The sequence below is a fragment of the Phalacrocorax carbo genome, chromosome 8 (genome assembly GCF_963921805.1).
Source record: "Phalacrocorax carbo chromosome 8, bPhaCar2.1, whole genome shotgun sequence".
NCBI lineage: Eukaryota > Metazoa > Chordata > Aves > Suliformes > Phalacrocoracidae > Phalacrocorax > Phalacrocorax carbo.
The window spans coordinates 31,320,199-31,335,473 of record NC_087520.1 but is presented as its reverse complement, the minus strand read 5'-3'; the positions used below and the strand labels follow the sequence as shown (position 1 = coordinate 31,335,473).

Here is a 15,275-nt window from a genome sequence, read left to right as displayed (position 1 = left end):
GTAAAAAAATTAATGGGCAGAAGGACATTAAACCATTTCTCATCCTTCACTCTGGATGAACTTGAGTGATCTGGAATGAAGATAAAGATGATAGCATGTACATACCTGTTCAGGAAGAGGAAGCAAGACCCTCATACTGCAAGATATGTGCTAGGCGCTCTCTCTTAGAGATGAAATGGCCGACATGTTTCAGAATGACCAGTTCCAGAAAGTCAGCTTTGGAAAAGCCAGCACCTCCTCCCGTAGATGATACTGATGATTCCTTACCTTTCTACCTGCTCTGCCATATACGCTGTCCCTCTACATCTATTTGCATGAATTTTCTCCCATTATTTTCATCCTTACTAGAAAGATCACTCCACTATTGCCTCACACTAGTGCATTGCTTATGAATTTGATAATAATTAGCAGAGCAGGGAATTAAACAACATGGCTCAGGTTGACTCATTTGCTCCCTCCAGAACTCCAAAACAGCAGCACCCTGCAGCTAAGCTAGCTATACCGGCCATTGTCTTTCATAACCTTGGCAGTACCAAAACCACACAGTGTGCTGCACTGCTATATCACTATGCATCCATTTAGTCACATTTTCAAAATTTTAACTTTAATATTTGAACAGTTCCACTTCTCTTTGCAAAGACATCCCAGGGTTTCCATTATTATATATTTCTAGAATTATGGTATATCATTTGGGGTCATTAGCTACGTAACAGAGATAAAATTATCCCTACATAAAGATTGCTTTCCACATTGCCATTGTTTAAAGAAACCAAACCAACCCTCCCCAAACCAGATTTCTACTTAGTACCTATTAAGACACAATATTCAGAACATTATCTTTCAAAATGGTTGCAAAAAACCCAACACATTTAAACTTTATTTACCTATTTCATTAACTATGGCTCAGTAAAGCCATCCATAGTTGCTAGATAAGGATCTAACGGTAATTAACTATCCAGCAGAGGTGTCTTCTCATTAACATGTCAATAACACCTTTGCTAGAACTCTTAAGAAAACTTCAAAGTTGCAGCAGAGAGCAAGAGAATCTGACTCTGAGTCTAACAGAGTCTGGCTTTTAATATTAAAAAATTGTCATTTTCTTTAAAAGAGATTTTAAACCAAAATGATGCAACAAGGCTACCATTTGACAATGTCTTAAGGACAGGCTCAGTCGCACAATTAATAAGTATGTTGTACAAATATAGTAAATTAGTTCTCAAGGAAGTTTTTACATGCAATAGTGTCAGCAAAAATGGCCTGTAGCACCTCCCCTTGGATTGCAAAATTCTTATTTTAGTCAAAAACCCACTCTTTTCCTGTGCACTACAAAACCAACATTTCCTGTTCCCTGTAATGACACACACATTGATAAGCCACAATTGACTTAAAAAGTCCATTCTAATAGAAAAATACAGGCTTTCACTAACCTTGCAAAAAAATATTTACATATAAATTTTTTCTTCTGTCCAAAAGCCTTCCAGAATTTGCAGTTACAACCATTAAGATTTTACCATATTTCATTAATCTTTATTCAAGTAATTTTATTTCTGTTACATTTTGGATTTATTAGTTTGTAGAAGTGAAGAATTTATGAACATTTACGCAAATAATACATTCAGAAGAAGGTTTGGGGAAAACCCTAAAATCATGACAAACAAAATACATGTCTGATAAAAGTACGTTTGGTGTTGTACCACACCTCAAAGCAACAGTCTTTAAGCGTGGCATGCAAAAGTAGATACATGGGATGCAGAATGAACTGGGATAGCCAAAGTTGAATTTAGTTGAAGTTATTAATAATTATTCCCAGATATTTCAAGGTCTACAGTCAAATAGATATAACACCTTAAAGAAAAAAGTAAATGGAACAAAACAAACCCAAAACAACTTATAGAGCTAAACATCTTTATTTGTTCTTTGATTTAGAGTAGCTAAGCAAAATATGAAAAAGAATGAAACTCTTCAGATAGTTTGGAAGAATAAAACTCACCAAAATCCGCAAACACGGACTGTCCAACAACTTTCACACCACTAGGCATTTCCTTACTTTCTCCAGTTGTAGAGAAGTTCCCATCCTATTGAACAGGACAAAGATGATGGAAAAAAAAGATTGCAGACTAAGTGATAAAATTTTACTTTTGAACCGAAGAAAATACACATCAATAAAAAGGCACTTAAGTAAATAATAAAGAGGCATCTCAATGATGGAAAAAAATGCACTCTGAAAATTGGGACTGAGTTTCTGCATTTCTAATCTCTCATGGAATCTTATAGAAATCCAGTAATAGTAATATTCAGATACAATTGTACATATATTTTGCTGTGTACGAGGAAGAGATCAGGTTATTTCAGCAACACAATCTAAATCATAATCAAGTGATTATGAATACTAATGTGCATTTATGCATATTGATGTGATTTTACAGATACATGCAATATATAAAACCACACCTGCATACCTGTTAAAAATAGCTTCTGATTTCCCTTCTAATTAGGAAATAACTTGATTTTACATTAGGTCTGGCTTAGGTCTTGCTTTAATAGCCTATTATTAAAACTAGGCCTGCAGAAAACAATATTCCAGTATTTCATCAGAAACACAAAAGAGAAGCACTGGATCCTTGTTTATCATAGAACTGGATCACAACTGAAGCAAAACCATTTAAAACATTAAGTTTTCATAGCCAAGTAAGGTGACCTAAGGCCTACTTTTCTAGTTGTTGCAATCAGCTCATATAAAGTGCTACGCACACAAGCATGTGTGAAGCCACTGAGACAAATGAGAAATTATTATGTATAGTTATCCATATTGCTTAGTCATATTCAGTTTGTAGATTTCACTGCTGTCGAAAACACAGCTCTGGGGACAGTTAGTACATGGATGTTTGACTATATCTTTACTTTGACATATAATTTATGACTCAGATGAAAAAAAAACATTGATGCAAATTGTTTCATGCAGAAGAGAAGAGTAGGCCCTGTGCTCAGTTGGCCAGAAAAGCATATATCATATTGGAAAATATTTTAAAAGCATTTTATGGTGCATCATTGAAGGTAATTACTTTGCCTAGGTTTGTAGAGCAATTTAACAGCTTTTAATGGATGAATTAAGGTATTTTAAGATTGATATATATGTACGTATATATCAATATGTATGACATTTTACTGGGTTGATTGATTGCAAAAAATAGAATTCATTCCTCCTAAAGATAAGCAAATCTATGCATACAAAATATATAATGTAGTATAATATTTAGAATCCATGGGTTTGGAAAATCCAAAATTTGTAAGAAAATTAAAACAAAACAAATAACCACCTACAGGAAACAGGCCAAATGCCTTGTAGAGTCACTAACACTCAATCTCTCAAAGAATTAAATTCGTCAAAATAAAAAACTGTTCATTTTTAAGTCTATATAAAAGCTAGAAATATAGAAGTCATGACCGGCTGCTTTAAGAAAAAAACGGTGTCTAGTAGAGCTTTAATTACTTTTGCCTAAAAATTAGTATTCTGAGAATATGTGGCAGCTATTAATTTTTTAAAAAAAACTTTTTCAGTTCAGCAGCTGGTTGAAGACGGCCATGTTGTTACAGACAAGAGTACATTCTCCATTCTACAGTGACTCACTGTAACATCATCCATCATATCACATATATCCATCATATGATGGATAAATTTTTAGGTACATAAAGCCTCAAAAACACATTCCTTAGCTGATAAGAAACACATTAAGCACATCCTATTATAACAAAAAGTAGACTTTTAACATACATATGCTAAGATTCTTAACTATCGTCCTTTTGGATAACAGATTTAGTATAAAGGATACCCTTAGTTTCAAATCAACTTATTTCATTAATTTTTACTGACAATGAGGTTCTTCACTGACCCTGATCAGGTTAGGCAATACAAAAGCAGCATCTTGGTAGGTAAATAATTAAAAATAATCCATCGACCTATTTCTCCCCAACCTTGAATTGCATTTGTGATATTTGGTTAATATAGGACTCAGGATTTTCTCAGCTGTAACTTGCATACATATTGTAACAGTTAGAAGTGAGATTCTGAACTGCTGTCCCACAAAATCTTACCCAAGACCTGAAGTCATAGTTCAAAGAAAGCATACTTAAAGAAATCACACCTTTGAGACAGCAAGAATAAAAACATCTGATCAGCCCTTTCTTCATAAATCACCATGCAGAATGTCAGTAACGTCAGCTGATGACACACGAGGAGTCCTGCTAAGATGTATGAAGGCAGTCTGATTGATTTGTTAAAATAATCTGCAGAGGACTTATGCTGCGTAAATACCTCCAGTGATATTCTGCAGTCTAAATGCAACAGTGTAGTTAGTGTGTCAACATTGGTTCCACTCATTCCTGAAACAAGGAATATGAGGTGACTTTTTTTTTTTTAAATTTGTCTGTGCCTTAACAGAATGATTTTGGGGGTTTTCTCTTACCGTATTTATCCATGTCTCAAACTGAACGCTTTGTGAATTTGGTGACGTAGTAAGGAACAAATCTGCACCAAAAAAAAGTAAGAGGAATAAAATATTTAACATTAGACTACAGACACAAATATTTGGTCAAATATATATAACTAATTTGAAAATACATTACCTATATTTTATAAGTTATACATATATTTTACTCCAGTAATGTTTAGATGAATATATATTAAGCAAGAAATATTAAAAAACAAAACCCAAGAACTATTTTCATCCCTCACACTCTTCTGTATAAATAAATAAATACACCTCTTGCACTCAACTTCTGCATTTGTAGAGTTTACACATAGATTAAGTTAGCCTCACATGACCTAGTAAGTCCTGAATGTTATATATGCACACTAAAGAACTTTTCTTAATAGTAAAGACAAAAACAGACCTCAAAGCTAGAAAAAAGCATACCTGGTCATATTTTTAGTAAATCAAAATAAAAAATAAAAATCTATTACCCATCCTCTTATTTTGGATATTCTTGAGTTAAGCAACAGATATACCAATGACAGGAGGATAAAAGGAGATGGAGAAATATTTCAGGCTTCTTTTACACTGAAATTCTCTTAAACATCAAAACACTGCAAACGAGTGCTTCAGAGGATTTATCTGACAATGCCTACTTAAAGAGGAGGTTATTCATTGCCATTTAGGAAAGCACCCAAATTAGGAAAATGGGAAGAAAAAGGGGGAGGGTTATGGAAAACCAATAATTATTAAGTCCAGTGTTAAGGAGTCCAGATTTTAAGAAAACTACTCTCTTAGATCTAAGCATTTGTCGTCTTTTTCATTATCCTCCTTCCCCCCACAATTTAAAATACCACTATTTGAGTTAGAACACAATGGTTACTTTGTAGGAAAAAAAAAGTGATTCAAAATAAAAAAAAAAAAGGAAAATATTAATGCTTTTACCCCGAGGTGAGTCACTGAATAAGCAGGTAGACTGCTGTACAGGGAATTTCAAATAGCACAATAAGGAGTATTGTCTTCCGGGGGCAGGGGCGGAACCCCAATCCCCAACAAACCATTAACCCCCACACCAAACAAACAAAAAAAACCCCAAACAAAAAAACCACTTACACACAAAAACATCAACAAAGATTTTGCTTACAGATTTTCCCCTGCCCCCCAGCTTGAAAGGTTGTACCATTTAATTTTATTCCCCTGAAAACCTGAAATGGCAATTTCCATTAGAGCCTACAAATGAAAAGCATGACAGTGTGCTTCATGGGAATGAATTACATTGATACTTAAGTATTTCTTGGAGGCAAGAGACAGAAATAATGGAAACAATCTGAAGGTATCACACATGTAACTTAGAAAACATATATAAAGTTTCAAATTTTAACTTTGCATGTAGAAGGAAGTTTGTGCAATATTGCTGATTACTAATACATTCACATGGGGGGGGGGGGAAAGAAAGAGAAACACAGAACAACAGAAGCTTTAACTCAGCTTCCTGCAGGCCAAAATGCCAGTAAATCTTTGAAAAGAGTTTTTGAGGTTCAAATAAGTATTTCAAGTAAGATTGTAATATATCCAAACTGTAATTTGTACTGCATTTGTGTGTTGCATACAGATTATGCCACAATAGGCTCTTTAAGTATTATAATTAAATACACAGCAAATTACTAACATTTGATTAACAAATGTAACAGGTTGCCTAACCTTCAGCAGACATTTTGTTGGCACTATACTGTTTTCCTACCACATCTCTAACTCAATTTCACACACTGCAGAACTGACCTCTCACCTTTAATTACTAAGTCAATCCTCTCTCTGCCTAGTTCTCTATACAAGAAGAGATCTTGGGAAGCACTGACTCAGCATTCCCACTGGTAATGCTATGTTTATACGTGTTTTGTAACTCTATCCCAGAATTAGACAAAATGGCATAGATGCCAACACTTGCCATAATTCACCCAGTATTATTATGCTAGAAAATCAGCTCTGAACAGTTGGTTATTACCAGGTTAAATACATGCATCAAGTTTTTATGCAACACAGTTATGCTTCTAGGGTGGAAAGAACAAACACAAAAGGCAGATAGGAGTTATGCTGGAGGTATTACAAAGTCCTTCGCTCTAAATCGTTTATTTAGGGTTAAAACAAAGTTAATTAAAAATAAAACCAGCCAAAATAAAGCAGCACTATTTCTTGACTAATTTAACCTGCAATGGAATTTAACAATTATTAATTTTAAAACCTATACGAATGCAGCACACTATAACAACTTCTCAGTAAAAAAACCTAAATAATAAAAATAATCTTTTCTTCAATGGGAAAATTCAGTACCCTTTATAGATATCCTTACAATAGAGCTTTCTGAATAGACAAATGAATGTCCTTAATGGGAAGTCATGTAAGGTCTACTATGAATTGAACTATCTATAAGTAGGATGAGATTTTGTTTTCATTTAAGTTTTAACAAGTAAATGTATTAGTTACAGATCCTCAGAAAGCATAATGGCCATGTTTGACTCAAAAAGCATTCCGTATTGTTCATCCCACACACAGCTGCAACAGGCCACAGAAAGTCAGGCACTCAACATGACTGGGCAAGAACAATAGCCAAGTAAACTGCACAATATACTAACCCTAGTTTTGAGACACAGCCATTATGAACTCACTCAAATATTAGTGAATTACTTGTAACAGGGTATGAATGATTAACATAAATTACACATATACACCTATTTTGTAAATGCATGTAACAAATGTAATGTTTTTTTCTTATGCATTGAAGAAAGTATTATTTTCCATTCTTAGAATCATAGAATCGTTAAGGTTGGAAAAGACCCTTAAGATCATCAAGTCCAACCGCTAACCTATCACTGCAAAGTCCACCACTAAACCATACCCTCACGCACCACGTCCACCCTTCTTTTAAATACCTCCAGGAATGGAGACTCCACCACTTCCCTGGGCAGCCTGTTCCAGTGTTTGACAACCCTTTTGGTGAAGAAGTTTTTTCTAATGTCTTAGTCTGAAGCATATTGTATTAGTTGTTTTTCCCTCCTCATTTAATCTGATTTCATTATAAATGTATAGAAATATTCAGAAATATGCCTTCACAGGATACTGAAATAATATAGGAAGGCAAGGAACAACAGGCATATAAAATCCCAGATGTCAGGACCAAATCAAAAGTAGCTTCAAAATGAACATTAAACTCTGTGAGAGGGGGAAAAAAAACCAAACAAGAGAACCATGGTGGCTGGATGTCACACAAGTTAATAAAAATCAAAAAATACATTTAGCTATCTGCAGTGTAGGAGGAATAAATCAGAATACTAAATGCAAGTCAAACTACAAAGAGCTAATAGAAAGATGATAATTTAAACCATCTAAAATGTTTACTATGTTAAAAATGTGGACGTGCTTGCAGATTTAAACTCTTTGTTCAGCCACTGTGCAAGCCAGGTATTCTAATGTGAATACTTGTTCCACATTTTGAGAGTAGGAAGACAGAGCTATGTTTTCAGAGAAGGCAATCTACCATACATTTCTTTGGTTTGCAAGAGACCAGTGCTGATATGGCCCTCTACAGTAGTTCAAAGGTGATTAAACTCAGCAACATGCCTGTTTTGCACTGAACTCCCTCCCACCCCTAAAACAGCTTCCCTTGAAAGTTAGTAAATTACTTTTGCCCTTTGTTCCTCTTAATGTACTCCTCCACCTCTCCTTTTTCCTAACTTGAGGCATACAAAATTATATACTGTGAATGGAACCAACACACCAAAGCAGTTCCAAGGCTGCTGTAATATTACACTGCACTGGTAAAATGCAAAGGCAAGCAAAGACAGCAGATAATCTTCCAGAAATAGTACAGAGGAGCTAGTGCCACACTGTTCCTAAGTTAAAGCAACAAGCTGCAATTCCCCATAGGACAACTTAATACAGGTGCAGCAACACCACCTCTAATTCTAGAGCCTGCAGAACCAATTCAGCTGGTGTGTTACTGCCAATTGTTCTTTTTATTCTTAAGCCTTCTGAAAAGCTGCGCATCTCAAATGCTCACACATGTTTTTGTGATTAAACCCTCTGGCACTGATATCAAATCAAACAATATTTACAAGTAATTTTCCATTTTGATCAAGAATGACAGAGATTTCAAAGCAAGCAAAAGAAAAACATTTATTTGCAGCAGCAGTGTAAAAATGCAATGTAATTTAGACACTCCAAATAACTCTTTACAAATCTGTATCGCTCAGAATTACAAATGTTTTCTCCAAATTTGTAGGAAAGAAACCTGTAAGAAAAAAACAAGCCCTGCCTAGTACAGTGTTTTAGACCAGATGATTTCCAAAGTTACTTCCAACCTAACTTACTCTATGATTCTATCTGGCTCTATTATGTAGTTTTTGTCCCTAGGAGCCAAATGCATATGATAGAGGGAACAATTAAGAATCTGCACAATTTATAAATATATTTTTCTATACAGCCATAGAAAAACTCCTTGCAAGCATCTCCTTCCTAAAGGAACAGTGACCATAGCAGACATCTCTCACCACTATTGCTATATCTTTCCATGTCTATTATTACCAAATTCTTTAATATAGAAGTGCTGCAGGGGAAGAGACGAAGCCAAGAAATGCATTTAAGATCTGTATGTTCAGTACTTGGATTACACAACAATGACGACACACAGAGTTAATTTCTACACTTTTTGTATTTTAATACACTAATCATATTGAAAATGGCAACATTTTTGTTATGCTTCTGGCTATATCAAGAAAACGCAACCCCTCTTTCCTACAAGGAAAGCCTATCATATTAGATATGCTCAGGAAAAGTCACTTGCCTAAAGATATGCTGCCAAATTGCCTTTGGAAGACAGTTCTGGCTGCAATTACAGCTGTAGAAAACAAAATAATTTGCACACATATCTCAATTTTTAAAAGCATGGATAAAGTATTGAGGGCCGTATCATAAGGCCCTGTTCAAATGCTGATGAACCTAACAACAGCACAATGCGAGATATTGACAACCTGAGCCTATAAAATGAGGTAATCTGGAGATCAATAATCTTTATTATTTATAGAATGCAAAGGTGATACTCTGGATACATTTACAAGACAATAGGCAAATAAAGGAATACTTAAAACAATAGGTAAGGATGTACCTTTAACAAGCATAGGCCAATTGTAGATTCTGGAGATATAAAATGGGAATAGGCAATGGGAGAAGGAAAAGATCAGCCGGGCCACTTTCCTACTGCCACTGCCAGAGAAATAATACTGGCTTAGCTGGATGGACCACTAGACTAACCCTGCAGGGCATTTAATACATTTTTAATTTGTGACATGATGTACTAACACCTCCAGCCTAAGTGAATGGCTAGAAATAAAAAAGCAATACCATCTGAGAGGAAATGTTTCTCTTAAACAAACGCAAAGTGAAGTGTGTTCACATGTTTTCCTATTTTTCATTTAACAGACAGCAATTAACATAAAAACAACATAAACAATAGGAATATCCATAAACAAAATAAAACAGCCTGAGAAGAAGATAAAGAATCAAGGAGAGATCCACAAGAATGAAAACCAACCTAAATATACACCAAACAATTAACACAGAAGATATCAGACACATGCCACAACACAAAACCACACTGTATTAGCATTTTACTCACAACTTTACTTTCCCTAAAAAGCGAGTTGGTGAGCAAATTTGTCTATTCTTTCACTTAATTGGCTTAGAAATAAGATGTTGCCATTGAGGCTCTACTACACCTTATTAACAATACTGAAAAGCATTGAATTCAGCATTCATTCTTACAAAAAGGGAAATGGAGATTATTAGAATTTATGTTTCAGCTTGAAAAAGAGAAGATATTCAAGCACTGGATTGCAAGCTCTAGTAACCTAAAAGTCATTACAGAGGAACCACAGGAGTTCCATCCATCTCTATTTGATGGGATCAGCTAATTTTGACATTGTATATTTGACATATGGCCCAGTGAAGACTGAAAGATGTCCTCAGAAAGCTATGTAAAACTTCTACAGCTAGACTGCGTTGAGTTTAGTGCCTTTAGGTCTACCTTGTATCAATGTCAAAGTCATCCCAGGCACATCTACCATCACCAAAATAATAGTTTGAACACAGTGCACCCCTATCTTGAGCTAGATCCATTTCTGACCATTTTTATGTAATATTTCTAATGGAGTATTACATAACTACTAATGTATATGGTGGGCCACCTCAGGCACCAAAAGCATGGCATTCTTACCACAGGGGCTCAGAAACCAGACACTTACAGTAAAGATACCCAATAGATTATTGCTTGTTGAGCCCAACATGTAATTGCAACAGGTTATTAGTCATGAAAAAGGAATTCCATAGAAAAGATGGATTAAAATGCAGGTCAGCATTCAAACACCTTGAACATTAAAGTATTTCTATTCTTCCCACAATCCCTAGCATCTCACACCATATATCTTACAGTTTTTGCTGCACATGCAGAAATAACCATATAGGCAAATTTCCAATCAAACAGGTCTACACCCAACAGCAGGTCCACCTCCTATCCTTATCCCACAGTATTCTTCACACATACAATCCTAGACTCCTCTCAACTCAGTCTTACACAACTACACATCATTTATTCCACACCCTATTAGGCTGGTCCTCCTCTAGTAACTTCAAGCCCATCTGTTAACACCCTCTTCTTGCAGAAATTCATCCAGTGTTTGCTCCTCATGATCTCTGTCTAAATTCCCTACCTTCACCCTAGATTTCTTTCCCACATACCAACTTCTATTCCCACTTCCTGTGCATCATCTCTGCCTCTTGTCCCCCACTCTCAGTTAAGCATCCGAACACTGGCAATAGTCCTGTGCCACAAGGGAAGGGAAGGCTTTGATAATCCCTGCCAATGGTATGTTCACTACTGATGGCTGTTTTAGAAAGGCAATAATAGCAATTAAGGAAAACAAAAATAAAAAAACCTACCAACTGATACTTCTAAAATCTGTTTCAAACTGGCTAAATTTGGATGGATCTTTTAATTAAAACAGCAAAAGCAAAGAGACCATGCCATCTTTCAGGAAGGATGTTTCAAAAGCAAGTGCTAGGCACTAAGAAAAAAGTTGCCCTAAGTTATCAAATACCAAACCAGCTCCACCACAACTTGTTTGTGAAAGTGGCTAAGCAAGTATAACTGAAGGTTAGAAAGAGCTCAACGCGGAAGTAGGTAGAGAGCTTAGAAGACTTCAGCCTAACTGGAAAACTGCAGATAATCTTACTAAGTAGAGCAGATAGTATTACAAACCCTACTTCCAAACATTGCTTTCTCTTATTAGGACTACTATGAAATTGCAATAAAACCTAGCGATATAGAATCTGTTCCACATTCACTTCTGATTATCCTTGTTATTTCCCTTCACTTTTGAGTGTTCTAAAAAAAGGTACTATTTATAGATGAGGCATTCATTTCACTAATGACTGATTTGACCTTTCTGTTTAATGTCAGAGGGCTTTATTTCAGGATTAAAACCTTCAGCATCTACGGTTGTCTTCAGAAGCCACCAGGGCACGAGTAACATTCTTAAGTTACAGCTTATTTCACATTTACTTCAGAAGTTCAAGTTAATAAAGGGGGAAAAAAAAAGTCCCTATTATTAACACTATCAAAATGCAAAAGGTACTACCCAGTTAGAACATAGACATGTACACTCCAAACATGCATAAATTTTTTTCACTTATGTGGAAGAACAGACGTACCTGTGCATATTCTTCAGCTAGAAGTTACTTGTGGATATGAACATGCCTGCTTGTATGTACTGGTATATGGCAATAATGTGCTGAACTAAAAATCTCTGCTTTGCAGCGTGTTGCCAGAATGGGTAAGGTGATAACTGTACTGAAATCATTAAATGCCATAACACCTAAGGACAAGTAAAACATAACTTTCCTCTATTTACATTACAAAGTTTCCTGTTTACATTACAGATTGACCCAGCAGTAGGAAAAAAAATATTTAAGAACAAAATTAAAATCATTACTTAAAATTTTTAGCTGTACTTATACAACTTTAGTTGTACAGTACTTTTAATATGCACAAACTTAATTTTATAAAAAAAGTTAGTTATAGTCAGTTTTATTTCTTTACCATATGGCAACGGAAAACCATACCTGACAAGTTTTGTGCTTCTAGTTCATGAGTTTTTCATTCAGGTAGAGAAACCCGCTGTCATTTAATGTGCAGATTTGTTTGTCAAGTTGGCATTTGTACTGTACTGGAGAAAATAGAATACGTCTACTACCTAGCTATAGCAGTTTAGCTTTTACAATAGAGATACAAGTACCAACGCTAATGAGTCTGCAATTCACTTGTCATGAATTTTTGGTGCTAGTTACATCAAACAGTAAGTTAAGGAAACACTCCTTCCAGTAACTTCCTCCTCTGAAAAATTTAAACAAAACAAAAGGCCTTCATATGTTCCAAACAAGCTAGTTTGTGTTTGCAAACTTTTAAGAAATGTGATTATAGTAGAAGAGGTTGTGAATTTATTCTGCTTGTCAAGCAGGTCTTTCAAAATTTAGTAAGTGTTCGCTGGAATTATTTCACAAAGCAGATGATAAACAATTATAAACATAATTAAGCATTAAAATCCCTTTCATTATTAAAAATCACTATAGAAAAAAACCCATATGTATTAAAAGCATCACTTAAATGGAAAAACTTTTAAATTAGATTTATGCCAAATAGATATACTCCTAAATAATCAGAGCAGGTTGGACTATTCCTCTGCTCTCTAGCACTTCAAACATGAGTTTTCAGACAGAATAATCTGTTTATTTTCAGAATAAAGGCAACAATATTGTTTCAAGCAACAGAAGATGATCACTCAGTGTTAAGAGTGTTTTCAAAACCCATTTGCACATTCATGCTTTCTCAACAAAATGCTGTTTGGGGCAGAACCAATTTACTTCTCACTTACATTGTTATTCATTCCCATAAAATATCATATTAATACCCCCCAGTGTATCTAAGTGTATCTAATTGTATCAGTACATAATAAAAAATTTCAAAAGGAATAGCTTTTGAGCCACTTCATAATGGCAATTTTAAATTAAAACAGATACGCAGACAGCACAGGTCATAGGTTCTTTTAGAAAGATTAAGGAAACCTTAAGGTAAAATAGCTATTTCTTTTCTCTAAAGATCTCCACTCATTCTTTAATTCTCTTCATGAGGTAAGCTATGAGTAAGAGAAGTGGCATTGGCAGAAGGAGACCAATCTCAGCAGCAGAAAGACATGCAGCTAATTTGAGCAGCTCTGCTTTCATCTTACGAGCAGAAACTTCCTCTGGTATTGAACACTGCAGGAACAAGCGGAGGAATAGAGGTAACAGGAGATCATGTCACAGACAGCATTTTTAATTAGAGATAACAAAACTCTAAATAGTAAAAATAAAAGTAATAAAAACCACACAAAACTTTACAGACATACATTGAGGTGCTCCAAAATATATCCTGTGTGTCTTATGTGATACATTTTTTGCCTCTGTTATTTGCTGTAGACTCTCAGGTAAGCTGTTACCAGAGCTTAAAACAGTTAAGAAATTAAAAAGCGTACCCATTCAAAGTACAATCCTGTTCAGTGACATGGCATTACTGAATCTTTGTTTTGAGAAAAAACATAAGGGAGGGGGCAAAACCAGAGAGAACAATTTGACTTCAAATATGTACACACACCCCCACAGATTTAAAATGCCACTCAAGGTATGTTTTAGAGGGCCAGATAATTGGTTTGCAAATATAATGTGCCTGGATGTTTCAATAGAGAATAATTACAGATCTATTGCATAAAATCAGCTTTGATGATAATATTATATGCAGAGAGGCTACAAGCTTCCATCAAGAGGAAATTCACCAAAAATATAATCAGAGTCTGACATCAAGCATTACAGTGTCTTCAGACCCAGGTTTAAATGATTTCAACAGAAAAAACACCTATGATTTGAATTATTTGTTTTCAAGAAGAAAGCTATCTACATTTACGTGTTTAAACTAAGAAGCGGGAATTGAAAAGAAAACACATTGTAAATGTTCTGGTACATTAGGTTTCTAGAGTCCCAAAGCAAAACAACATAAGAAAATTAACCATCAGAAATCAGAAAAGAGACTAGCAATTAGTGCATAGCAAGCTGTTTCTAATGATTTTTCCACTTCAGTCTTCCCAAAATTAAATTTATGATTTTTCCTTTATTTTATAGAAACAGTTCCAGAAATATCTGCGATTATACACACCACGTGCTAGTGTTCAACATGAGACAGGTTGTAAAAGCAGTATTTACAAAATTTGGAATCACATAACCAAATCGGGCACAAGTTATTTAATACATTAGCTATTTTTCATAGCATTCAAGGATGCATTGACAGATGTAGACTATGAAGTTACAGTATGATTCATAGTCCAAGGCAGTTTGTCTCATACCTTTGAGCTTTTTAAAAATATTTGCAGGGCCATAGCCTGATTTCTTTGGCAGAAGACTTATAACTTTGAGTGCATACAAATTTATTGTTTATTAATAATCCCTTTTTTTCCAAGTACTTAAATATTACAATTTTGGCTTAGAAAGACATCATTGGCCCTAAATGAACATCTGAGATCTTAGGATGTTTTAAGTATAAACACTGAAGTTAACTGTCATGGTTTTAGCTGGGATAGAGTTAATTTTCTTCACTCTAGCTGGTATAGTGCTGTGCTTTGAAATTAGCATGGAAAAAAAACCTGTTGAGATAACACACAGATGTTTAGGCTG

The 15,275-nt window shown here is 34.9% G+C and overlaps 1 protein-coding gene across 2 annotated transcripts in view; it reads right to left on the bottom strand.

Moving 5' to 3' along the window:
• ITFG1 (integrin alpha FG-GAP repeat containing 1) overlaps positions 1 to 15,275 on the bottom strand; it is a 94,964-nt gene that overhangs the window by 61,241 nt on the left and 18,448 nt on the right. For both annotated transcript variants that reach the window (XM_064459461.1, XM_064459462.1), the window contains 2 exons: positions 4,464 to 4,525; positions 1,991 to 2,075 (listed from right to left, as the gene is read on the bottom strand). In XM_064459461.1, coding sequence (XP_064315531.1) covers positions 1,991 to 2,075; positions 4,464 to 4,525 — 147 coding nt within the window. The remainder of the gene's footprint in view (positions 1 to 1,990; positions 2,076 to 4,463; positions 4,526 to 15,275) is intronic.